Source organism: Vipera berus, assembly GCF_964194415.1.
Source record: "Vipera berus genome assembly, chromosome: 2".
Classification (NCBI taxonomy): Eukaryota; Metazoa; Chordata; class Lepidosauria; order Squamata; family Viperidae; genus Vipera; species Vipera berus.
In genome coordinates, this window is record NC_138203.1 from 74,053,416 (window position 1) to 74,077,799 (window position 24,384).

General features: G+C 37.6%; 1 protein-coding gene across 6 annotated transcripts in view; it reads left to right on the forward strand.

Moving 5' to 3' along the window:
- UHRF2 (ubiquitin like with PHD and ring finger domains 2) overlaps positions 1-24,384 on the forward strand; it is a 65,923-nt gene that overhangs the window by 23,707 nt on the left and 17,832 nt on the right. For all 6 annotated transcript variants that reach the window (XR_014025555.1, XR_014025556.1, XR_014025557.1 and 3 more), the window contains exons 4-9: positions 12,436-12,654; positions 15,914-16,023; positions 17,697-17,883; positions 19,968-20,091; positions 22,066-22,173; positions 22,650-22,754. Coding sequence is in view for 3 of the 6 variants with exons in the window: in XM_081320854.1 (XP_081176980.1) it covers positions 12,436-12,654; positions 15,914-16,023; positions 17,697-17,883; positions 19,968-20,091; positions 22,066-22,173; positions 22,650-22,754 (853 nt within the window). In the remaining 3 variants the exon portion in view is untranslated. The remainder of the gene's footprint in view (positions 1-12,435; positions 12,655-15,913; positions 16,024-17,696; positions 17,884-19,967; positions 20,092-22,065; positions 22,174-22,649; positions 22,755-24,384) is intronic.

Genomic DNA, 24,384 nt, shown 5'->3' on the forward strand with positions numbered 1-24,384 from the left:
AGCTGAAACCGAGCGAGGGAGTTTGCAGGAGCGCGAGATCGGTCGATTCGCATTTCTGGCAATCTCCGTTTCAGCTTGCTTTCTGCAAGAGAAAGCCGGGCCGCTGGGCCGCCTCCGCGGGTACTGCTCTAATGCAGAGAGGGAAGGACAAAGAGGGAGGGAAGGAAGGAAGGAAGGAAGGAAGGAAGACAATGGGAGAGGGAGGAAGAGAGAGAGAGAGAAAGAGGGAGAGAGAGAAGGAGAAAGAAATAGGGAGGGAGAGAAAGGGAGAGAGAGAGGAGAAAGAAGGAGAGAAATAGAGGGAGAGGAAAAGAGAGGGAGAGAAAGAAAAGGAGAGAGAGAAAGGGAAAGAGAAAAATAGAGGGAGAGAAAGGGAGAGAGAGGAGAAAGGAAGGGAGGGAAATAGAGGGAGAGAGAGGGAGAGATAGAGGGAAAGAGAAAAATAGGGAGAGAAAGGGAGATGGAGAGAAAGGGAGAGAGAGAGAGAGGAGAGAGAAAGAAAGAGGGAGGGGGAGAGAGGGAGAGAAAGAGAAGGAGAGAGAGAAATTAAATTAGTAACATGATTGTTAAGTGAATCTGGTTTCCCCACTAACTTTGCTTCTCAGAAGGTTGTAAAAGGCGATCACATGACCCTGGAACAATGTAACCATCATAAATATGAATCGATTGCCAAGCATCCGAATGTAAATCACATGACCCTGGGGATGCTGCAACAGTCATAAGTGTGAAAAATGGTCATAAGTCACTTTTTTCAGTGCCGTCGTAACTTTGAACAGTCACTAAGTGAATCATTGTAAGTCAAGGACTACCTGTACTTTATCATTTTTTTTCCTTTTTTGGTGGGGGGTCAAGTTTTTGACACCTTGCTGGGTGACGTGGTACTCAGACATTGCCTTGTCCTAAAAGTGGTACAATGGATGAAAAGGTTGAAAAGCCCTGTTTTAGTATACCGGTACTATTTGGTTCAGAATTTTTTTTTTCTTGTTTGCCTGCTCTAAAAACTGGGTGTGTCTTATGGTCAGGTGCGTCTTATGGTCCGAAAAATACGGTAATTCTATAATTTTTTCATGTTTTCAGTGTAGTTGGAGAAAATAAGATATTTGTCACTTAATAATATTTTTCATTAATTTTCTATATTTACAGTTCATAAGTGGTTAGTTTAAAAAAAGATATTTATCACTGAAGTTTATTTCTAGCACTAGTACAGTCATTGGAATATTTCTTCTAGACTTCCTGAAAATGTTTTGGTAAAATTAGATTACTTTGTCAAACTATTTTTTATATCTTGATGGTGAGAGTCTTTACCTGGATGGTAACTCGATGCTCCGTAAACATCAAACGTAGCATTCAATTTAACACTTTTCAGTGAAGTCTGTGTAGTTCTGTCTGGTATTCTTTCGATTTAGAACTTTGAATAGTTTGCTGAACTGCTTGTATATACCGTATTTTTCGGACCATAAGACGCACCGGACCATAAGACGCACCCAGTTTTTAGAGCAGGAAAACAAGAAAAAAAAATCTTTCTCCTTCTCTCTCTCTCCCTCTCTTTCTCTTTCTCTCTCTCTCTCTCTTTCTCTCCCTCCCTCTCCCATTGTCCCTTCCTTCCTTCCTTCCTTCCTTCCTTCCTTCCTTCCTTCCTTCCTTCCTTCCTTCCCTCCCTCTTTGTCCTTCCCTCTCTGCATTAGAGCAGTACCCGCGGAGGCGGCCCTGCAGCCCGGCTTTCTCTTGCAGAAAGCAAGCTGAAACGGAGTGAGGGAGATTGCCAGAAATGCGAATCGGCCGATCTCGCGCTCCTGCAAACTCCCTCGCTCGGTTTCAGCTTCCCTTGCTACAAGAGAAAGCAGGCTGAAACGAGGCAGATTGCAGCAGCGCGAGATCAGCCGATTCGCATTCCTGGCAATCTCCCTCACTCCGTTTCAGCCTGCTTTCTCTTGTAGCAAGGGAAGCTGAAACCGAGCGAGGGAGACTGCAGGAGCGTGAGATCGGTGTTTCTCAGCACGTGCCGATTCGTGCTCCACTTGCAGAGGTTGGGACTGGCCATACGGATCACCTTCGGACCATAAGACGCACCCTCGTTTCCCCCCCCACTTTTGGGGGGGGAAAGTGCATCTTATGGTCCGAAAAATACGGTAATCTGTGCTGCTAATTCCACTCTTGAAGCTAGGTTCTTGTGATTGGGCAAATTTCAGTGGTTTTTTTACCTGTTCTGAAATAATTCATAGGAGAAGTTGTATACATCTGAAATAGTGGTCATTAGTCAGTGGTCATGAATCTTTGGGTATAAAAATGTGTGTAATGATTTTGGTGACATATTTCTTCATTGTAAGCAACAACAAATTTTGGCAGAATTTTGTGTATTTAACTACACCATGTTTCAAGGTATGCTATATCTATATTATTGGGATATCTGCCCCCATCAACAACACCACACAATTTATTTTACAAATAAGAAGAACAGGTTTATATTTCAAGCTGAAGTTTTTACTTAGAAAACAAAAAAAATGCCATTCTATGCCCTCAGACTGTACTTTAAAGGATATGCTGATTTCTGTTGTTTTGTGCCAATATATTTAGTTCTGCTCTATCTCAGTGCAAACAGTCAGCACAGCCAACTGAATGTTTTGTCTTTGGCCTTGTTTTCTGCATTGTTAGTATCTTGGAATTGTATTAATAAAATATATCAGTTTGGATTCTTGTGGGTTTTCTTTAGACTGCTGATTCTTCTGAAACAGTAATCCATGCTTAATTTTTCCCACTATGTAACATGTATCTAGGAAATGCTTCACCTAAATAAAATCCAGGGTTACTGGTTAATATAATTGAAGAATCTATGCAAAATCATGTTGTATTTTTTCATTTTGCTTCTTTATTAAATACTTTACTCATGATATCACCCAGAAATCTGTATGCATATTCTGCTTTCAGAAAGCAGACGTTAGTGAGAAAATATGGCATCTCAGAGGATTAAATGTTATCATTGCTAATTTATATTACTAGAGATAGATCATCGGCTTGCAGGTTATGGAATATCAACTTATTCATAAGAGCATAGAAAATCTGGATGATATCCTTTGCATTTTTTTCTCCTTTTCTTCTGTAATTTTCATCCCAAAATATTGAGCTTATCTTTTTACTGTTCTCAGTAAGCGTTTTTCTGTTTACCAAAGGAATAAATTTCTTTTCAATACTGTTATCTTTCTATCACACCCAGTTAGACAGTTTTTCCCCTATAGAAAACATGCATAGCAACCATAACTATACTAAATTTATGAATCCAAGGAGAAAAGTACTGTACATATTCTATCATGTTATCTGCATTTATGTAGTTCATCATTGTGATGATTATTTTGGAGCATTTGTGTAAGACGTTCAAAATAATGAAATCAAAATACTGTAAATATCAAATTCTGAAAATTGAAATCTTCAGAAAGATTTCTGAAAAGCAAATTGTGCATTTGTGCTATACTAATGATCATGTCCTTCGCAGAACAACTGATCTCCAAAAATCTCCATGCACAAAAGTATCCCTTACTGAACAGTGATGTGCTTTCAGCCTGGGCATTCCTGATTAGCTTTTTGGGATAAAGTGAAAATTGCTTTAACGTGGTTTTCCCTCTGTTTTGGCAGATGGTTCTAATTGTTAGATCTAACTATTTTCAGTATAATTAATACATATCTCTGTGCATGATGTGGAACCCACCCTTGCATTAATGTTTTTGTCTTGTATAGGTTGATAAGAGAGACTGTTCTTGGGTACTCATTTTTTAAAAACATCTCGTTACTAAACTTTGTTAGCTTGAAAACTGTGTTAATATTTGGATCTAGTATAAATAATTGGTATAGATATTAAAGCATATATTAAATTCCCAAATAATTTATAGATAGACAGAGATTATGGATTTTTGTTGTGGACCCAGTGGTGAATGTTATACCATATGTTTTTAATTTCAGCTAAAGAACAGGTGAAGAGAGTCAGATCTTTTGCTTCAGAAAAGGGTTTTTTAAAAACAAAAAACAAAAAAACCACAGGGTTAACATTTTTGCCTGAATTGTCTTATAAGAATGCAGAAACACAGCGTCTGGTCAAAGAAAGCTGAAAGTCTTTTCTTAATGGGTAACCAATTGCTAAGAAAGGTTTCCATAGAGATGGAAGCACATATGAGGATTCTGCTATGTTAACATTAATATTTAAAATTAGAAGCAGGCTTGGTAGGGTTAAGGTTTCAGAAAGACACCAATCTATACTGAATTTGCTGGACTTTTAAAAATTGAATATATTCGTGTTTATGCTCTGTATCTCTTTATATGCATCCCGGTGATTTTCAAACCCTGTTTCCTTTGACTTCTTATGGCTGTCCTTAATAGCTTTTTTGTCTTTTCCTTTTTGGCTTGGGAGTTCGTGAAAGTTGGTACAGCTTAGAGCTCATTTTAGGCGATACACATTGCCCATATATGATGAGAGTCTGAAATTAGTTACTATCCATGTTACTGTACTAAATAGTGGATAAAGATTATGATTATATGAAGACTATTATGTTTCTTACTTTGCTAGTAGCATAGGAAAAAGGGCTTATTGTACTATTAACTATATTTTTCTTTTCTTTTGATATTGATTATGTGTGTGAATGTTTAAACATTGTCACAAAAATGTAACTGCAAGAGGTCAGATGTTCTTCTGCAGCTCATTTAATTTTTCAACTATTTTAAAAATAAGAACAAAAAAATCAAGAAAGTAATGCAATCCTTGGTTTTAATTTTCCGACTTCACTTGAATTTTTACCTAGATTTTAATATGAAATAATGCCTTTTGTTCAGTTCATATTTTGTACATCATCATTCCAAACAGAAGAGTAAGGAAACATATCTCTCCGCACTGGGACTACATTGCACTTCTCCCCACCCTGTGCTATCAAATGTGTGAAGCCTTGCCAGAGAAAGAGCTTCCACTGAATAATACATGAAAACTAGAAAATTGGAACAGAAATTTTTATATAAATAAAAAACAGGCTTATTTCCCTGCTGAGAGAAATGGAGAGAATACGTTTCTGCTTCTTGCATGGAAAAAATAATGCTTCCTGTGTCTTATTTTATAAAGAAGTTGGTGACTTTTGCATTTTGAAGGATGGAATTTCAGAGACTAGATGTTTTGCTTGAGGCTTTCCAAGTTGGATGATAATGACTCAGCGGCGATTAGTTCATGCCTTTTTTTAAGGTAATCATTCTCAACACTAAGAACTTCAGTGCTGAAATTGCATATCTCAGTCATGAACATGATCCAAATAATTGAGGGCCTAATGCTCAGTGCAGGTCAATGTTAATTTTGTCTCAGCGCATTGGGGACTTGATCAGGAATTGGGAATTTTCATTGACAGAAAACTTTTAGAATTCTCTATATCAGCTCCCTATGGCAAAAAGACCCATTAAATTGGCCCATTGGATAAATCCTACTGGGTTTCAGAGGGCACATGGGAAAGTTCCCAAGGACCGATGCATAATTTAGCTGAAGTTTAGTCTCCACTTAGAATGAGACAGTGATTGAAGTTTTGGATTATATTGTACCTGCATGATTTCTCTATATACATGGATCACAAAGGGTCCCCTGATTTTAGAGGAACTCCAAAAAATGAAATGACAAAAGAGACACCCAATGCACTGCTGGCGGAAGGTAATTAACTAGTCTAACCAAACATGGGTGAGAATATTCATGTGGGTTGATTAGAATAGCAAATAGCTGCTTTCCCACCCTTACTGCATCTGCTGTTTGATGTTTTGCAGCCCTTTTTAAGGTAACCCATTATCTCCATGGGAGGATGGGTCAAAAGATCACCTGAACAGCTGCTATGAAGATTTTTCAAGACATCTATTAGATAAAATCACTTTGGGTCATCACTTTATTTTGAGTTGGACTCCAGCTGTGCAAGTCCTGTAAGTTGACTGCGGCTCAGTTTTGTGTGGTTATTGGAGTCCATTGGTCCTAAAGACGTGGACATGGTTCTTGAAGCTTAGATCAAGGCCTCCTAGGCGGTGATGTATGATTGGATCTAATGTTTGTGGTGGGGAATTCATCCTTGAGTAAAGAGGCAGTTTTATCTTTTCTTAAGGAATTAGTGATCTGCCCCTTCTTCAGCAAATCATCTCTGGATTTAATAGTGTTGGATAATCTTTGGTTTATCTTTAGCCTTCCCTTTTGGGGTAAGATTATTGAGAAAATTGTCTGTCGGTAGATAATATGGAAGCAGATTATCTGGAGATCTTTCAGTCTCCAGATATAGGAGATTGAATCCTATAGGCTTGGGTAAAGTTTCAGATGGCATTGATTGTACTTCTGGATGATCCCTGGTAGGAAAAGAATGGGAATGGTGCATCCATCCTGTTGTCTTTGATTTCTCAGTGCCTTCAGTACCACCAATCATGGCATTCTTTTGGACCAGCTCAGGGGGTTGGAAGTGAAGATATGGCTTTGTGGTGGTTCTTCCAAAATCAGTTCCAGTTAGTGTTGAAGATAGGGGGAGATCAAACCCTTGACTCTTGATTTGTGAGATACCTCAGTACTTCTTTCTCCACTCTTATAGCATCTGCAATATTGTGGGCCCAATTGGCAAAAGAAAACGCAAGACCATATTGGTTGGAAACATGCAGAAGAGGCCTTCATGCTGCAATGGATAGACAATGGCTAGAATGATGATGATGGTGATGATGATAATATCAGTAGAAATGCACTGGGTCATCAATTGACATGGAATTAAGTTGAGCAGTATGCTGATGATATCCAATTCTAAACCTCAACCTGTTGCAGCCAAGTGATGCCGTTAAGGTTGGAGGCTGTGGGGCCATAGATGGACAGAAACATATGTATGCTCAACCTAGTAAGACCTGGTTCTAGATATTGAAACTTCCTGGAAGTAAAGATTTTCATAATGGGCTTGCACAATTCTACACTCTTGCTTGAAGAGCAGGTGGTAGCCATGACCTGAATGACTTTTGTACCGTTCTGTCAGCTCTTCAAGGTAGACCATACTACTGCCATGTAGGTCATTAGTGTTTTTATAGTAAAACTATAGCAACAGAATTTTTAAAGTCTGAATGTGCTGGCTTCACGCTTCCTATATTTTTGGGTGAACTAGAACAGGGATTCCCAGCCCCCGGTCCATGGACCAGCACTGGTCAGCAGCATGCCAGCAAGCGGGCCGCACAAACAAGCGAAGGTCCATCCTCGGGATGCAGGCAATATTCAAAACCACACCCCCTCTGGTCTGTGGAAAAACTTTTCTCCATCGCACCGGTCCCTGGTGCCCAAAAGGTTGGGGACCCCTGAACAAGAGCTTGTTGAAAACATTTATTCATGTTATGGTATATTCTTGTTCCAGACTCAACCCCCTTTTTTGTGACCATTGCCTTGGGAACAGCTTTTCCTCTCTTTCAAGGCCTTTCATTCTGCCCTCTACACATTTTATTTTGTGCATTGTTTGTGCCCTTTCCTGGATTGAGAGCCCCTACTCAGTGTAAGTTCATGCATTAGTCACCTCTTTTTTGGATTATTGCAACATGCACTCCAAAGCTGCTGTTGAAGACTAGTGGACAATCACTTCAATATGAGCCAGCAGTGTGCTGCAGCTGCCAAAAAAGCCAACACGGTGCTAGGCTGCATTAACAGAGGGATAGAATCAAGATCACGTAAAGTACTAATACCACTTTACAATGCCTTGGTAAGGCCACACCTGGAATACTGCATCCAGTTTTGGTCACCACGATGTAAAAAAGATGTCGAGACTCTAGAAAGAGTACAGAGAAGAGCAACAAAGATGATTGGGGGACTGGAGGCTAAAACATATAAGGAACGGTTGCTGGAATTGGGTATGTCTAGTTTAACGAAGAGAAGGACGAGGGGGGACATGATAGCAGGTGTTCCAATATCTCAGGGGCTGCCACAAAGAAGAAGGAGTCAAGCTATTCTCCAAAGCACCTGAAAGCAGGACAAGAAGCAACGGATGGAAACTAGTCAAGGAGAGAAGCAACCTAGAACTAAGGGGAAACTTCCTGACAGTTAGAACAATTAACCAGTGGAACAACCTGCCTCCAGAGGTGGTGAATGCTCCAACACTGGAGGTTTTTAAGAAGAGACTGGACAGCCATTTGCCTGAAATGGTATAAGGTTTCCTGCCTGAGCAGGGGGTTGGACTAGATGACCTCCAAGGTCCCTTCCAACTTATTATTATTATTATTATTACTAATTGGGAGCTGCAGCTAGTCCAGAATGTAGCTGCATGAGTAATTACGAGCGTACTTCAGTAGGCATCTCTACTTTGTAAGCTACATTGGTTAGTGGGCTTCTGGGTGGACTTCAGAGTTGTGGCTATTTAGCATTAAAACCCTTCACGGTACAATGCTGAATTATTTGCAATTCTGCTTATTTGATGATAAGCTCCAACAGAGCTTATCATCTTTTAAAAATGCCCTTCTGTCATTATTTGTGTCCTATGGAATAATATTACCCTGAGATTTGGGTATCCAAACTCAGCCTATCTTTTCTTTTTTTTATTGAAAAGTTTTAAAATACATTTTATCTTTAACAATCCCCCCTCCCCCTCCCCTATATCCCTCCCTACCCCTCCCCCCCTTTCCCCCCCCCCCGACTTCCCAGAGCTAAGTACAGGGTATAAAAACCAAGAACAATCATAAGCATCCATATGCTACCAATAATAAATTCTTAAATCTATCACTCTCTAGCTCATATAAGATAACTACAAGCAATACTAATATTTCATATAGAAAAAAAAAGAAAATAGAAAGGAAGACTTATTCAAATGCTAAATGAAACTTTTTAGTCCCATATTTGTTCTGGATATATTCAATCCATTTTTTCCACTCCATAATATAACGTTCTTGCGAGTGATCTTTCAAATAAGCCGAGATCTTTGCCATTTCTGCCAGGTCAGAAACCTTTAAAGTCCATTCTTCTATAGTCGGCAATTCCTCCTTCTTCCAATATTGACCTATTAAAAGTCTTGCTGCTGTAATTAAATTCAGCATCAACTTAGTGTCCACAACAGTAGCATCTGCAATTATACCCAACAAAAAGAATTGCGGACAAAACTTTATCCTTTGCTTGAAGATCTTCTGCATATTCCACCAAATTTTTATCCAAAAAGCCTTGACCTTTTTGCAGGTCCACCATATATGAAAATATGTTGCATCTTCGCCACCACACCTCCAGCATTTTGGCTGATAATTCGGATACATACTTGCAAGCTTTTTAGGATCTAAATGCCATCTATAAAACATTTTATAAAAGTTCTCTCTTAAATTTTGAGCTTGTGTAAATTTTACGTTCCTCACCCAGATCTTTTCCCACGTGTCCATTGTAATAACTTCTTGGATATTCTGGGCCCATTTTATCATACAATCTTTAACAAGTTCTGTTTCTGAGTCAATTTCTATCAATGCAAGATATATCCGTTTGATATGCGCTGGACCCTGATTTCTAATTTGCTTTATCAAATTTTCATCAGTCATTGCAAAACCAGTTTTCTGATCTTCTTTCCACCTGGCCCGTAACTGAGTATATTGAAACCAAGTTTGAACAATCTTCTCATCTCGCAAGAGGTTATACGATTTTAAACACCATACATTTCTTTCCAAACTTAAAATCTCCTTATACGTAGTCACATCATGTTTGAAACCAACATTTATGTTTTCTATTGCGTGTTTTGGAATTGCCCACAATGGCATCTTACAGTCTAACTTATGTCTATACTTCTTCCAAACTCTCAACAATGCCTGTCTTAAAATATGCACTTTAAACACATTATCTACCTTCTTATCATACAACAAATATGCATGCCAGCCAAATAACAAGTCATGGCCCTCAAGATTTAATAATCTCTCTTGTGTCAAATTAATCCAATCACTTATTCCTGCTAACGCAGCAGCTTCATAATATAATTTAAGATTGGGCATTTTAAGACCACCTCTTTCACGAGTATCCGGCGAGTATCCAGCCTATCTTTTCTAAAGACCTGGCTTCTCCTCTCCCCCCGGACATGAGGATTTGAGTTCCTGTCCAATGTGATAGATAGCTTGAAAATTTTGCATTAATGTTATATTTTATGGTAAATATATTTTGTTTATTGTTCTGTGTGTACACTGTCCCATGGCATTTCAGAAAGTATGTAACTCATCTGAATAATTTTCATTAGATTCCACATTTTCATCTTTCACCTAGATTAAAAATTACTTGGTATCGTAAGTTTCCAAAGTCATTAGTATGAGCTGTGCCTATTATATTCGGATTTTTACCCCCATTGTGCACTTTTTAAATTGCTGCTTGGCATGCAGAAGTGTGGAATTTAGTTTCTGCCTGTTGGTGAATTGCTTTAAAATAGTGTATGAGTTACAGTTTGTATGGTTTTTACATCCAAGGGCTACTTTGATTGTGGGACACGGGATCTGTTTTCCTGGAAGCATAATCACATTCCATTCTGCTGTGTTAACTTTCCTGATTTTCTGTTTAATACAAATGGAAAAGATGAGAAATCAAGTTTCTTTATTATAAAGTAGAGAAAAGAATTGGAACTGTCCTTGTTGCAAGGAAAGAGTTTTTTCTTCCATGAGCAGTTTCACGCTGTTGTTATGAAAGTAGCTCCTTCTAAATATTTATTTTATTTATTTATTTATTTATTTGATTTATATACCGCCCTTCTCCTGAAGGACTCAGGGCGGTGTACAGGGCAATAAAATAAGAATACATTAGTTAAATAATTTTAAAACCCAAATCCATCAGGCCAGGCCGGCTTGTTCGAATAGATAAGTTTTTAGATCACGCCGGAACGAGCGAAGGTCGGGGGCCATCCGGAGTTCAGCTGGTAAGCGGTTCCAAAGGATTGGTGCACCCACCGAGAATGCTCTCCCCCTGGGGGTCAGCAGCCGACATTCTCTGACCGGTGGTACCCTGAGGAGGCCCTCTCTGTGGGAACGTACAGGACGGAGGGACGTTGACGCCGGTAGTAGGTGCTCCCGTAGGTAATCCGGACCCATGCCATGTAGGGCTTTGTATGTCATCACCAGCACCTTGAATTTCACTCGGAAGGCAACTGGAAGCCAGTGCAGCTCACGGAGCAGAGGTGTAATATGGGAGTATCGGTAGACCCCCAAAAGAACTCGTGCAGCTATGGGAATGAGGATCTTGAGTAGAGACAATGAGTGGATGGATGGATGGTGGAGAATACAGTGGTAAATGGACAAAGATTCCTTCCCATATTTGTTTTATATAAATGCTTCACTGTAAAAGTTGTTTGCTGAAGTAGAATCCTAGGAAATTTCAATGGTTAGATACTTAATTCCAGTGATGATGTATTTCATCTTTTTATAAAAGCCTTTTTTGTTAACTGATATAACCAGAGATGGATGTGATTATGTGACATAATCATGAGTGTTAATCTGTAACATAGAATGTGGGGAAGCAGTTGCTTCCTTCCTATATAAATAGTTTGTTTCATTGATACAGAGATAGATTTTCAAAAATATATTCAATCTATTAAATGCAGTTGTACAACTAGATTCAGGCAGCCAAATGATCTTTGGCTTTCTATTTATTAGAACAGCAATCTCCCAAAGCTGTAATTTTGATAACTATTAATGATCTGATATAGATATGTATTTGAAGCTTGAAACCTGTAATTGTTTTTTCATGTAAGAACTTTGATCTAAAGTCTCTCAATATTGGCCTAGACCAGGGGTAGGCAACCTCGGCTCTTTTATGACTCATGGACTTCAACTCCCAGAATTCCTGAGCCAGCTTGCTGGCTCAGGAATTCTGGGTGTTGAAGTCCATGAGTCATAAAAAGAGCCAAGGTTGCCGACCCCTGGCCTAGACTATTGTTGAACCATTAATTGCAACCTTAGTTGCCTCTTGAGATCTTTTTTAATCCTTATTTGTGGAAACTGAAATGACACTGAAATTCTAAATCTTAGGTTTTACTGAAATTACTAGGGCTTACTTACAAATACATTTTTAGAACTGGAGTGAGCCTACTGTTCTTCTATATAATTGTTCAAATTTTTGCTCACTTCTTTATAGTCACATTGAGAAAATAAAAGCATTTCTCTAGAAATGAGTTATAGTGATGTCCCAGTAATATTTGTTTTCTTCGTTACAGTTAAAAGGCAATTCAATCCTATCAGTATGCCTCATAATCTTTAAATATAAAACCACCACTGAGAGATTTTTTTAAGCATTTTCACAATCCTTCATGTGCAATAATGGTCTTTGGGGAACACTTCTCACGTTGACAGTAAAATTCTGCTGTTTCAAAAGCAGGTTCCCATACATCATGCACTTGATTTTGAAGGGTGTTACATGGTTGTATGATAGATGTTTAAACATTTGCATTATGATATTGTGGTTATTGCAACTTTTGTTTTTATTCTTTCTTCAAGATACCCAGAAAGTGGCATTGTAGAAATGACTGTCCGTAATCTGCGGCCTCGAGCAAGGACTATTTTGAAATGGAATGAATTACATGTGGGTGATACAGTGATGGTCAATTACAACGTAGAAAGTCCAGAAGAAAGAGGATTCTGGTTTGACGCAGAAATTACCTCTTTGAGAGAAATTTCAAGGACTAACAAAGAGGCTTATGCCAAAATTATGCTGGGGTAAGATTTTATTGATTAATACTGCAGTCTGTCTACATTTTTTTACATCATTTCAGTAAATAACACATTTCAGTATAGCACACCACCAGTAATTTCAATACTATTTATTTTTTTATAGCAAGAAGTTAAAAAATGATGCTCTGTCTTTCTAATATTAGATTTATATCCTTTCTTTCATTTTGGGACTCAGTACTCAAGACAGCATACATAGTGCTTTATCCTCCTATTCCCCCCCCCCAAAAAAACAGTAACTTATGAGGTAGGTTGGATAAAGAGAGAGTGACTGGTCCAAAGTCATCCAGTGCGCCTCCATGGCTGGCAATGGACTAAAACTGGGTCTTTCTGCCTCTGGCTCAATACCTTAAGTACTATATCATGCTTTCACTCATGTTATTCTCTTTCCATCTATTATTTGGAATATGTAAACTACAATTCTGGAAAAATCTGCTCAGCAGTAAATTCCATTGAGTTCATTGCTTTCGATAACTCAACACAAATCACAGCCTTATTTTCTTTATAATGACACGTCTGGTTTTGTAGCACCATGGACACATTAATTCAGTACTAACTTACATAGAAATTAGGATTCTTAGATTTCGGTTTTTAGAAATACCATGAAATTTTAAAAAAAAATCGATACACCAGAAATATGACAGTATTGTAGTGATTTATATGGTTTCAGGAACATAGCAAGAAGCATCATTTAAACCATGTTATGCTTCTGATTTGCCAGATCTTTTTTGCTTTTTGGTATGTGAATGGAGTCCATCACTGTAGTAATTTTTGCCTTCCAGAAGGAAGCAGTTTCTTTTTATATAGTTAATCAGTGTTCCCAAATGCGAAATAGACTTAGGTCTCAGAATTAAACTTGCTGAGAAAAAAGAAATTACTCAGCACAGCAAAAAATGGCTGAATTAGCAGAGCAGTGTTATATTTGGACAAGAGGCAAGAGGAGGAGGTGGACGTATGTGATCTTCCCGTCTCCTCAGCTTAAATGTTTTTTCCACTTTGTAACAAGCTTTGAGAGAGCTGAAACAAGTTACCAGCTCATTAGTTTTCTTTCCCTCAGATTATGCTTATTTCAGCATTTTCATAATCCTGCGAAATGAAATATTTTGGCATGTACGGATCTTCATTGTGGTAGCAGAGGACTGCCAATATCCTGAAAGAGAAGAGCCCTGCTGTAAAATCAGAAAGAATAATAAATATGATGAACGCATCTGCAAAAAAAATGGTTAATAGGGAAAAGCAGCACAGTTAAACTTTAAAAAAATTATTTTCTCTTACATCAGCAGACTCTGAGTATCTCTCTGAATACATTAGAAAAGATAAAGTTCTTCATAAGTTTTCTTCATGGAAACACCTCCAGTCCTTTGTTCCTGGAATTGTATCCATAAAACTAACGCTTGGTAATACTGAAGAAAGTCTAAAAACAATTACATTTGAGGTATCTTTTAAATCCTGATGTATTTGTTTGAGTCATTTTTGTCCAACGTAGTTGATCAGTGTAGCTAATTGATATTATAATTATTAGCAAGTGAATAACCACATGAAATAAATGAATAAATAAAATAAAATATTTACAGTTACTATTTCAATCATTAAAAACCCCCTAAATGATGAAGCTATTACAGGTATTTCATAAAGAAAAGTATGAAGTATACAGGTAGTCCTCGAGTTATGAATGTAATGGAGCCTGCCCATTCCGTTCATAACTCGAAAATTGGAGTGAATCTGGTACCTCGAACGAGATCGCTCCCTGCTCATTAAAATGCACATGGCTCATTAAATGAACATGAGGTATCTCAGGGTGGGGAAAGCCTAGTGATGGAACAGGCTCCCAAGGCCTTCCTGATCCACTAAGATACCTCATGTTTTCCCCTCCCTTTCTGATGCACCAGACTCACCTTGAAAAGATCCGTTTATTCTCTGCCGCGATTGCTGCTGCCGCCTGGATCTGAGTCTGGGGGAGGCTTCCGTGTGCTTCCGGAGGCTGGATCTGGGTGCTGAAGGCCTTTTCCAGGCCGCTGCCGCTCAGATCTAAGGCCAGGGGACGCTTCTGCGTGCCTCTGGAGGACTGATTCGGGCATCGGAGGCCTTTTCCAGGCTGCAGCTGCCCAGATCTGAGGGCGGGGGATGCTTGCACAGGCCTCCAGAGGCCTGATTCGGGCATCGGAGGCCTTTTCCAGGCTGCTGCTGCCCAGATCTGATGCCGGGAGACACTTCCACGTGCTTTTGGAGGCTGGATCCAGGTGCCGGAAGCCTTTTCCAGGCCACTGCCACCTGGATCTGAGGCCGGGGGGGCAGTTCCGTGGCTCTCTGGAGGCCCGTTTCCAGACGGCAGCGGACTGGAAAAGGCCTCTGAGGCTCAGATTGGGTCTCCGGAGGCACGTGGAAGTGTCTCCCAGATCGGGCCTCCAGCCAAGAAAGTGAAGAATCTCGATCTTCGCAAGGTGAGTGTTGAAGGCCTAGTGCCTAGTGAGACCTGGGGTGGGGCTGGGGAAGGAGGCAATAACCAGGGTGAATGTTGCAGTGCCACTGCGGTCGCTCGTAAGGGTGAACGACTGCCGTGGTGCAGCAACATCCGTAATTTCAGGACTTATTCATAAGCACTAGGAGCCGCTTATCGTTTAACTTTGAATGTTCACTAAGGAAACCCTCGTAATTCGGGGATTACCTATATTTCAAATTTAGGCAATCTTTATTGCTGACAATCTGTTTAAGTAATGTGTGGCAATTCATGGTAAAAACTAGATCTGAATATGCAGCTTTGCCCATAAAGCAGCATATGATACTAATAAGTATTATTAGGGATGTTATTTGTGCAGGAGTCACCTCTTTTTTTGTTTTGTTTTATTTTGTTTTCAATAAAACACTGAGTTTTGAGGAAAAATTAAGCAAGTTAGATTGTTAACCTTATGTTTCTCTGTATGGAACTCTTGCAATATTATATAGTGGCTGGAAGGCTAACCAGTAGGTGTATTTCATTGATTAAACTACTATCCAGTATCATGCTCTGAAAATATAGAGAGTATTTCCTGCTGGAGTTGAATATGCTTGTCTGTTTAATTACACTGAAATAAATGAATAAATAAATTAAGTTTGAAGCATGCTTTTATTTAGTTTTTAGTTAAGTCAGTGACTCTTATTGAAGCATATAATGTATGCTTGCACAGTAATTTCATATTGTGTTCCATTGGATAACATTAAAATTGGAATGAGAGAAATTGAGTTGAATATTTTGTTCCTTAATTTTCAGAGGCCCAGAAGATGTAATAAATGATTGCAAACTACGTTTTATAGAGGAAATATACAAGATTGAAAAACCAGGAGCGTATCCATTGACATTTGCAGATGGAGAGTTCAAAAGTAGGTATTTGGTCTGCTTATGAAAGGTTTCCCATTTTTGCATAGTATTTTAAACATCCTATTTTTAAAAGAAATATATTTGATTCATATATTTTTCAAATACATATACAATTCTTAGAAATAATTTTATATTACAGTGTGATTTATGAAAGGATATTTGTAGAGAAGATCAGAAGACAATGATTCATTGTCTGCAAAGGTTTGCAGACCTAATCAACAGCCCAAGCAGCTCTCTTTCACTTGCTCAAAGAACCATCTTTTCCCTAGGTCCTTAGTGAGGAAGGAAAGAGATTTTAGGAAGATGAAAAACTGTCTACCAGGGACTCAGTGCAACTATTTTTTTCAATTTGATTTCACATTCCTGGCGAAGGTCTATATTCCAACAGCTTCAAAAGGATCCGTTTGGTCTAGTGGCACCAGGCAAGTAAACAGGAGACTGATTTCTAGTCTCACTTTAGACATAAAAGCCGGCTGGGTGATGGGCCAGTCATTCTTTCTCAACCCAACCCACTTCACAGGCTTGTTGTGGGGAAAATGGGGAGTAAGGAATATTAGGTATGTTGGTTGCTTCAAATTATTTATAAAAAATAATTAAGATGGGATAAAAATCTAATAATAATAAATACCTAATACTCTTCTCCTATTTTCCCCACAATAACAACCCTGTGAAATGAGTCAGACTGAGCAGAGAGAGTGGTCATAAGTCAGACATGTCAAACTCGCGACATCACGTGGCGTCGCACAACATATTGAAATGTGGTTTTGTCATGACACGTCTGGCCCGCAGGCTGGCAGTTTGACATCCCTGTCCTAAGTGGTTTTCGGGCTTAAATCAGGATTAGAACTCAAAACAGTTTCCCAGTTTCTATCTTGGTGCCTCCAATTACTTCAAGGAAAGAGGCCTTCTGGTTCTTTAGACCAGATACTGGTTGAAATCAAGAACAAGATACTCTTCCTTCCCCAATATAAAACCAGAGATGCAAGGGATCCAGATGACTGAACTGAATTGCCACCTAAAGAAGCAGCTAATACACCAGCAACTCTTCTCTGTCATGTTTACAGGGGATCCAAATGACATAAGTTATCAAGGTCCCTTACTGGAAGGCAAGCTTCTCCTATTCTTCCAATATTGACTTTTCCATCTCTGCAGATGCCTGGGTGCTTTGCTTGGTTTTAACTATATTTATTGGACCATGTGTCCCTGTAGTTTTAATTTTTTTCTACGGGAATTGTGGGAAATTAGTAAGACAGTATGCTTTTTTTAGTAATATGATAACGTTTTGTCTGACTTTATATTCCGGTACATCAAAATATCAAAAATGTATGATCCAACTCTCTGTGCAAATATATTCTGTCAAGTAACAAATAGTGAACACTTCATAGTTCATGATCTTGAAAGAATGACTGTCTGGTAGACTGCAATTGCTTGCATTTAAATTTGTTTTCCTGGTGGCTGTCACCCCAGGAAGCCAAGATAGGGAATCTTGGTGATCATTGTATTTGCTTTTTCAAAAACAAAAGATAAATTTTAAAAATCTGGACCCATAAATGCTTATTAACATTTTCAGTAGTCGTTGGTTTTTATAATTAATTTTCTGTGCAGCTGGTGCTCAAGTCCCTTTTTAATCACCTTATTTCCCTTGCTTTCTCTTTCTTTCTTTTCTTCTTTGCAGGGAAGAGTGGTCCTGAATGTAAACATTGCAGAGCTGACCCAGATAAAGAATGTCGATTTTGTTCTTGTTATCTCTGTGGGGGAAAGCAGGATGCACACATGCAACTTCTCTGTGATGAATGTAATATGGCTTACCACATATATTGCCTGAACCCACCATTAAGCAAAATACCAGAAGATGAGGACTGGTAAGAAACACACACACACACACACACACACACACACACACACACAGAGAGAGAGAGAGAGAGAGAGAGAGAGAGAGTTTTCTTTTTAATTGGTTTTATTGAGGTTTTCTTGTTTTGATAGTTGTGAGGCACTCGGAATCATTAGGAGTCTGGCAGCATACAGGTGTGATTTTTTTAAGACAATGTACTCAGTTTCATTGCCAATATAATTAAAATTCATTGACAGAAGCTGTTATTTCTAATGCCCTTTCTAGTACTAAAAGAACGGGGGAAATCATTTTTTTCCCTATACAATTTAAACATCAGATGAAATCAGAATTATAATCCTCATTTTTAAATTGTAAGTTTTTAGCTTTAGAAATTCTTGGAGTTCATCTTGTATGTGATATTAGATATTGAAAGCCACTGTATAGTAACCCTAGGCTTATTGTATGGTAAGTTGATTGCTCCTGTTTTTCTTACCAGCAAGAGTTTCTAAAGAAAGATCAATTCCTTCTGTAATTTGTAGATGTGTAAATTCAAATCTTTGCTTGACCCTGTTGTACTCATAATTGAAAGAGATGGTTAGCTACTACTTCTGACAGTAACCAAATAGAAGCTGTTGAGCAGTGTTCACCAGGAGATTGTTTGCAGATTATTCCAAATGTTCCAAAATTCAAAATAATTGCAGTCTTTTAGAAAATAGTCTTTCGAAGCTAAATTTGGAATATCATACAATTTTTGTAGAATGATGAATTTTGCAAGTATTTGCTGAGATAGTAGGTTTTTGTTCTTCTGCTTATGGTAGAAAATATCCAGGAGTTGTTGAGCATAAAACCTGTCTAATTAAGATAACTTATCATTTAACAGCGCTTGCTCAAAATCAAGGCTTAATTATCTTGGACAGTGTAATTGTTATATTGTTCGCTTAGCCAGCTGCTACCAAATTATGATATTCAGATGCTTATCCTAAACCTGCAGCTGCAGGGGAGAGTGATGATCATAGCTTCCCTCATATAACTCCTACATTGGAGTAATACATCAGATTTGTCCATATTTGTTTTTGTTTCTTACATATTGTAATGATAATAATATGGGATCATGGTTTAGTTTTGCATTTTATAGAACACCTTATTGTAAAATCCAAGCTTAAAGCCAAGAGAGAAGAAGCAAATTATGTCTAATCTTGCCCTGTTTATTTCAAGGCCAAATCCCTCATGCAATATTTCAGGAGAAATATATGGCAGGATTAGAAGAACAGCCCCATCTAATATATTGGAGGAAATGCTCCCCTGTGGTCACATGACTGCAATCTAGGTGCTTGGCAATCAGTTTTCATGAATGACTGTTTGCAGTGCCCCATGATCACATGGTTGCCATCTGCCATGTACCCTAGCAGCTGCCCCAGAAAGTCAGTAGGGAAGGTTGCAAATCACTGGGGTGAGTCTGCCCCACCTGTGCACTTTCCCCCTAATTCTTCTGTGCTCTTGCCCGCCATTAATGCATGCCTTCTTTTATCCTTCCTTGCACTCCCTTCCCCACCTAGCATTAGCCACCAACCCGGCTGCCAGTCTAGCATTTGCAGCTTTCTGCTGGCTTCCCCACTGACTTTGGTTATGGGAGGCCAGCAGGAAGTTGCCTCATGTAACAACCATAGCGTTCAGTTAATGAAGGCAACAGCACTGCTGGGATTGTCATCATTAAGTGATCGGGTCACGCTTTATGACTTCATCAGTTAGCAGTAGAAATCCCAGTCCCAATTGCCATCATAAACCATATTATCTGCATAGCATAGGTCTTGAACTGAGACTTTGGAGATTTAATCAGTCATGGAGTTTGCTGGATGATTTTGAGTCACTTTGTAAGTCTAATCTCTCTTACAAGACACTATTACAATAAAATTATAGCCACCTTGAGCAAAAAAATGACATGAATGCAGTAAATATTAAAAGAAGAAAGGGGTTTATAAGAAGTTGCAAGAAATGTAAATATGAAATATAAACCCACAAGGAGTTGTGTTTCAATGCATATTGCATAAAATGCATATGTTAGCATTGTATTTTTATTTATAGTTTAAAAGATTTTTAAATTCATTAATATTTTAGGTACTGTCCTTCCTGTAAAAATGATTCTAACGAGGTTGTAAAAGCTGGGGAAAAGCTGAAACAAAGTAAAAAGAAAGCAAAAATGCCATCTGCCTGCACTGACAGCCAACGAGATTGGGGCAAGGTAAATAATATTTAGATATCCTTGTACGTATCCTCTCTAAACATTTATTTCTTCACTTATAAACTTCAGACAGTTTTAAGAAACTAAAAAAGGTTAAAAAATAATTATTATTTCCTAATGTCCTCCATAACTTCATAATCCAAGTATGAAATGTAATTCCCACATAAAATAAAACCCAGAAGCAAAAACTCAAACAAATTACCCAAAGTCACTATTAATTGCTATTCTCCACATCTCAAACATAGCTTTTTTACTCAGTTTAAACATCATACTAAAGTATGATTTTTAGTAAATAGTATGGAATTGAAATCATGATTAGGAGTTGAAAATAATGATGCTTTAGAGTGTGCTTTTTTTCTCCCTCCATTTTGCTAGCAAAGTTAAATGAAGTTTGTTATTTTAGAGTGGTTTTTAAAATTAACTGCAGTCATTTTTAAAAATCGGCTTGCTGGCTGTTTTTTATTTTATTTTATTTTATTATTTTATTTATGCTACAGAACCCCAAATTAATTATTTACAATATCTTTTGCATTGTTTTAGATTACTATGGCACTTAATGATTCCTGTTGATGAAAATAGATGTTTTGATTTTTAGTATATTATTTAGATTATTTCTCAAACATGAATATTGCAATATCTTTTATGTGGAATGGTCTTGAAAAAGAGTGTTTCAGATATTCAGTTAGTTGAAAATACAATAGCGAAGATGGATCATATTAGAGTTAAAAGTCTTAACTGGAATGTAGCCAGTTTTTGGGTGCAATTTAATAAACTTACGAAATTTTATGTAGCTTGTACTATGGCATGTAAAAAATTTCCCTGCATCACTGTGAACCTGCCTCTTTTTAAAATATACTCAGATGAGGATTATTAATGGAATTTAATCCAGATTGTTAACTGGTTCTACATGGAGGGAGATATGTTGTGGGGTACCCTAAGACTTTGTTTTAGGCCCAGTGTTCACATTCATCAATCATTAACATAGGGATAGAATCAAGATCACATGAAGTGTTAATACCACTTTATAATGCCTTGATAAGACCACTTGGAATACTCCATCCAACTTTGGTCGCCTTGATGTAAAAAAGATGTTCAGACTGTAGAAAGAGTACAGAGAAGAGCAACAAAGATGATTAGGGCACTGGAGGCTAAAACATATAAAGAACGGTTGTTGGAATTGGTTATGTCTAGTTTAGTGAAAAGAAGGACGAGGGGGGACATGATAGCAGTGTTCCAATATCTCAGGGGCTGCCACAAGAAGAGGAAGTCAAACTATTCTCCAAAGCACCTGAAGGGAGGACAAGACGGATGGAGACTAATCAAGGAGAGAAGCAATCTAGAAACTAAGGAGAAATTTCTTGACAGTTAGAACAATTAATCAGTGGAACAACTTGCCTCCAGAAGTTGTGATTGCTCCAACAATGGAAGTTTTTAAATTTTATCTAAAATGGTATAGGGTTTCCTGCCTGAGCAGGGAGTTGGACTAGAAGACTTCCAAGGTCCTTTCCAACTCTGTTAAGCTGTTAAATATTTTGTTCTACCTATTCTGAATGGAGAATTCTGAAAATTTGAATTAAAATGTATGTTCTCAAATATCTAAAAATAGTAGTTCACATTTATCAGTAATGATTGGGCCAGGAACACCATCATTCAGCAATAACAAGGAATGAAGTCTTGTAACCATGCTGAATAATGACAGCAGTTCTGGCAAACAATTTTAGTTTTTCTGCTTTCTTTTATTTGCTGCTAATATAGAGAAGTTTGCTGATTTTATATATAATTCATAGTAGTTCTCAAAAAAATGAGCAAAGCCAACTGCAAACATTTTTTAAATTGATTCTCTAAGAACAGCAGCCTGGTGGCTCTTGAATACCCTTATCTCAATAAGCTGTGAATAAAAACATTGCTAAAACAGGTACTTCTTCATAAAGTTTCATAATTACTATGCTTGCTTTGTTCTCCTGATGGTGGTAGGGCATGGCCTGTGTTGGCCGTACTAAGGAATGCACTATTGTTCCTTCTAATCATTATGGACCTATACCTGGTGTTCCAGTTGGAGCAACGTGGAAATTTAGAGTGCAGGTATGTAGCTATATTTTCTATATATTGTTTTCCACTCTTTTGTTTCACTATTGTGTCATTTGCATGAGTATATAAATCATTGCTTGGGTTTTTTAATGTCATATTTGAGGCCAGTTAGTTTTTATGTTGCACTTGTAGCTACTTTTGATTTTTTCCCCCCATTGTCATACTGAATTATTGAGAGGACCCCACCAGCAGATTAATATAAGTGAACCTTTTGTGATCCTGGGTTAATATCTTTATTGTAAGATAAATCTTTTGTCTTGGATAATTGCCAAAAATAAATTTACTACTCTAGGGACTCAAGTTTTAAATATAATTTTTAAAAAATATGTTTGAAACTGGAAAGTGTTTTGATTACAATTTAATAGCTTTTGAGTACATTTTTTCAGGAAAACAAGATTAAAGTATTTCAGTTAGATATGTTACTTCTGCTATTAAAAATAGGAATTTATTTTAAACTTGTTTAATTAAAGGTGAGTGAAGCAGGTGTTCATAGACCTCACGTTGGTGGAATTCATGGACGTAGTAATGATGGCGCTTACTCCCTTGTGTTGGCTGGAGGATTTGAAGATGAAGTTGTAAGTTTTATATTCTGATTTATGTATTGATGCTCTATTTAATTGATTTATCTCATGCTATGGAAAGATATAAACATGTTGGTAAAAATGTTTTTTTAAGTGTTTAGAATGGATATATTTTTGTGTTAGCAAAATGTCAGTGGGTCCCAGCATTCAGCTATACTGAGATTTTGACTGGAGAAGAAGAGAAGAATTAGAGAGGTTTATTAATCCGACAGCGAAAATGATCCACATTCACCAGCCGGAATAAAATTAATGTTCAGCCATCGGCAGGACATGGATACTTCCTTCTGTTGCTAGGAATTGTTTGTGGCAACAGAGATTAGTATTGGAGTCTTAAAATGAAATTTTAGTCATGTCATCCTACTATAGAATGGAAAATAAAATATGAGCAATAATTGTAAAAATGTAAAGCGAAGTATGAATATCTAGGTAATAGTTAATGTTGGAAGAGAACCTGAAGGAAGCAGGAAAGGGCACTATTGTATAGAATACATCTTTTCACAATGTACTTTTTATTACACAATATATTCCATTTTTCATTTCTGACTTTTGTACAGAGCTTATCAATCACACTCTCCTAGTCCAATGTACCTTACACTGCTGATGTGTGAAGAAAATGGGAGGAGGGAACATTCTATATAGCAGGCGTCTCTGGTCTTGGAAACTTGTAAGACTTGTGTACATCAATTCTCAGAATTCCCCAGCACGTGGTCTGCCAGGAAATTCTGGGAGTTGAAGTCCACAGATCTTAAAGTTGCCAAGGTTGGTGATCCCTGCTGTAGCACTCTGAGCTGCACTATATAAAGATGGGAAATGTTTCTAGCAATGAATGGTATTTCAGCAGTGCAACCAAAAATATGTTCATATTATTTTATTAGAATACTTATTAGCATTTTGTTTTTCATGTTGCTTATGAAATTTTATAAAATGTTTCTATTTATTAGATAATTCCTTAACATGCTTTTATTGTGTAAATCCACATTATTAACTGCTATAGCCTTTGGATGATTTAGTCAATTACTCCTGATAGCATTGAATTGGCGCTAACTGACATGCTTTGATATTTAATTAATGCTTCTTTTTATTTATTATCTATGGTTCATGTTCATATACAAAGTAGCTCAAGAAGATATAATGTACTTTTTGTGTGTTTTGCCCTATTTCCTCAGGCCTACAATTTTGTGATTAATAAAGAATCTACAAGTAACGCTACAGATTTCTTTTAGTTTATTGGTGTCATTTGCTGTTAAATGCTAATTACTTGCTCAAACAGATGATGTGAAAGTAAAGTACATTTTTACTGAATAGCTGATGCCAAAAATCAGAATATTTCAAAGGAAAAGAAAGGTGCATAAGCCTTCAAATATTACTCTTTATTTCCGAAAACAACCACAGAAGAATAGTAGCTCTCAAACAGATTTAATTCATGCTCAGCATCCTTGAAGCTGTTAATCTTTTAAGTCATGCTAAGTGCCTTCATGAGGTATTTTTTGGGGGGAGGTAGTTTACATCTTGTAGAAAGGGTATAGCCATGGAGAGAAAGATTAGTAATTTATCATACCTGTGAGGTCAAAATTCACTCAAAGCCATTCATCTCATTTGTTTGTTTTTTTGTTTTTTTTGTTTG